A 2,886-nucleotide genomic window follows, 5' to 3' on the forward strand; every position below is an offset into this window, starting at 1 on the left:
ATAATAATAATAATAATAATAATAATAATAATAATAATGGTAGAGTCATCTATGTATATTTGTGTAGTAATTTGTGGCCAGTGACAAAAGAAAATTTTTTGATTTATATAATTTCACCTATTTTGATCATTTTTATACTCGTAAAAATCTAAACTGTTTAAGGTCAGGTTCATACCTGGGCGATCCGTGACCGTGCGCCAATCGGGCACCAAACCACGTGGATGGCCACGTGGTCACGCAGTCGAACACCACCACTGATTGTGCTGGTGCTGCCATTACTTTCTAATGGAACCTCAGTCGTGCCAGGCAGATCGCATGGTGTGTGTCAGGAAAAAAGGTACATGTACCCCTTTTCAGCGATTTACCTCGAGGATGTAACCCCATTGTAATCAATGGGGCCATGCGGCAACTGCAGTGTACAACCGCACACAATTGCGCAGTCCCAGGATCGAACAAGTCTATACCAGCCCTTGGATATGGCTCAAACTTGACCCCCTGTGTTTTCTGTTCAAAGCTTGTCTCCTCCATAAAAAAATTGTTTTTTTTCCCGCCATATGCTACATAATCAGGGTGTTGGGCTCCCTGTACGTTGATTTACAAGGATCTATGTGATGGTTTTATGACCAAAATGTGGCTGTGTGCAAAACATAAGTGTTGGTGGTGATCTGTTTCCTTGAGTATTTTAATATAAGCTGTAAACCTTGTGGTTTTTCCTGTTTTTTAAAATATTTTATTTAGTTCTTTCCAGAGATGCACCGAAATGCTGGCCGCCAAAAAATATCGGCTGAAAAGTGCCCTTTTGGCAAAATGCCAAAAGTGCCATCTTTCGGCCGATATAGTGGTGCATCCCTGGTTTCTCGTCTCCCGGTGGGCGCTGCTCTGTGTCCCAGCAGGGAGAAGAGAAACTCACAGGAGGCCCAGCGGTGTGGGGGACGATAGCGATGAGAGCGTCCGGCGTCTCTCCTCCTGCACCGATCAGCTGAGCTCTCCTCCGCACCGCCCTGCTCAGTTTCCTGTGACAGATCAGGAGAGCAGCGGTGTGGGGGCGGAGACAGCCGTCGCAGGAGGCCAGGCTGGTGGTGCGGGAAAGGAGTCGGCTGTCGGGAGATCACGCTCTCTTCCCTGCACAGCTTGCTCAGCTTCCTGTGACAGCGAGTCAGGATGGAGAGTGGGTACAAGCAGTCAGTGATCAGAGATCGCTGAGTGTTTGTACATAATTGAGGACATAGTATGTTTACTATATCCCCAATTATGAATGAATGGGAAGTAGTCTACATCACCTTCTGTTCATACATGATTGTAGTTATAGTAAACACACCATGTCCTCATGTTATAAATGAACAGGAGCACTCTGCATAGAGGATTCCTGTTCATTTATAACTGAGGCTGCAAAATAAGAGATTGAGGACTTTGTGTGCTCAATCTCTTTTTCTATTTTAAAAGGGAAATGTCAGGGATTTTTTTTTTTACATATTTCTCTGAAGCCCCTAACAGCAAAGGAGCTGACTTTTTTTTTATTTCCGGTTTTGAAAATATCATTTCAGTGCACCTCCTAGTTATTTCTATTGGTCATGCAATTTAGATGTAAGTGTGTAGAGCCAGTGAAACAAAGATGTGTTTTAAAATGTCTGTTAACATGATCTTGCTGGCAGTATTGGGAGTATTGTGTTTTGTTGCATCAAATGAACAGAGATGTATTGTATTACTTTTCTTTCCACATCTGTGCTTCCTGTTAGAAAGGATAGATGCCATTGTGCAGGGGAGCCAAGAGAATAGAGCTTGAGCATTAGAATGCTAGCTGTACTGATATGCCTACTCTCTTGGGCAATATTGTCGTATGACTTTTTTTTTTTTAACTTACCTTGTACAAAGTCAGAGTATAGTTACAGTGGTTGCTCATGGTATTTGTGTAGTACCTATAAAGGCTGCATTCACATGTAATGATGAATGTAGCCTGGTGATTTAGGAGTTTTACACTGCTTGTAAAACAGAAGCAGAATCAAGCATTTTCGGCACCATAGACTTTATTTTATTTTATTTTTTTAAAGAACACCAGGAAAATCAAAAACTTACCCTTGTAGTGGGGCTACCCTTAGACCGCCAACAATGGGATTTTTAATGTTGAGAGTTTTGTAGCTTCGCACTACAAAATGCTCAGGTGGGAATAGGGAACAACAGTTAACCTTTTTGTTGGGATGATCTCTCATTATTTTTTTTTCTTTTGTTTTCTTTCAGTATCCAAATGAGTTACAAAATTATGAATATGATCCAAACTTTGCAATTCGGGGACTACATTATGATGTTCATAAGGTAAAACATTCATAAGAAAATTGTGTACATTGAACTGATGTCTGGATTCATAAAATACAGTGGGACAAACTTTGAGATTGTGCCAATCACCTGTATTGTTCTAAAGCAAAAATTGCCAAGCCTAAATCCTAAACCGTTTTACTTTATTAAGCTGCACAAAATTAGAGGCGCAAACGTTGCACGAAATTGACACCAGTACGCAGAAGTAGTGAACTCTTTTGTGTTTTTTCTTGTATCTTAACCCAAAATTTGTTTTACAGTTTTGGATAGAGTAATGAGGTGTTGGAACCTTTATTGGATTTTTATACCAGTCTGTGTCCCCTCTAGGGAGATCCACTCACTCACTGAAAACTGTTGTCCACAGAACAGGAATAGATGGGAAATATTACAATGGGGACACGTGTTCCTGTGACATGTATCAATGAGGTTATTTTCCTTCGGATGGAGACATATTTTCTCTAACCTCTTGTGTACAGAAAGTGAAATTTCCCCAATCGGACACAGATGGTTAAAAAAAATTAGAATAAAGATTTTGCCCACTCTATCCACTCTATTCAAAATGGGGGGGGGGGGGGG

At 40.9% G+C, this 2,886-nt stretch overlaps 1 protein-coding gene across 2 annotated transcripts in view; it reads left to right on the forward strand.

The window, feature by feature from the left end:
- NT5DC3 (5'-nucleotidase domain containing 3) overlaps positions 1 to 2,886 on the forward strand; it is a 41,401-nt gene that overhangs the window by 14,465 nt on the left and 24,050 nt on the right. For both annotated transcript variants that reach the window (XM_018559674.1, XM_018559673.1), the window contains one exon: positions 2,236 to 2,310. In XM_018559674.1, coding sequence (XP_018415176.1) covers positions 2,236 to 2,310 — 75 coding nt within the window. The remainder of the gene's footprint in view (positions 1 to 2,235; positions 2,311 to 2,886) is intronic.

The sequence above is a fragment of the Nanorana parkeri genome, unplaced genomic scaffold (assembly GCF_000935625.1).
Source record: "Nanorana parkeri isolate BGI_ZX_2015 unplaced genomic scaffold, ASM93562v1 scaffold411, whole genome shotgun sequence".
Classification (NCBI taxonomy): domain Eukaryota; kingdom Metazoa; phylum Chordata; class Amphibia; order Anura; family Dicroglossidae; genus Nanorana; species Nanorana parkeri.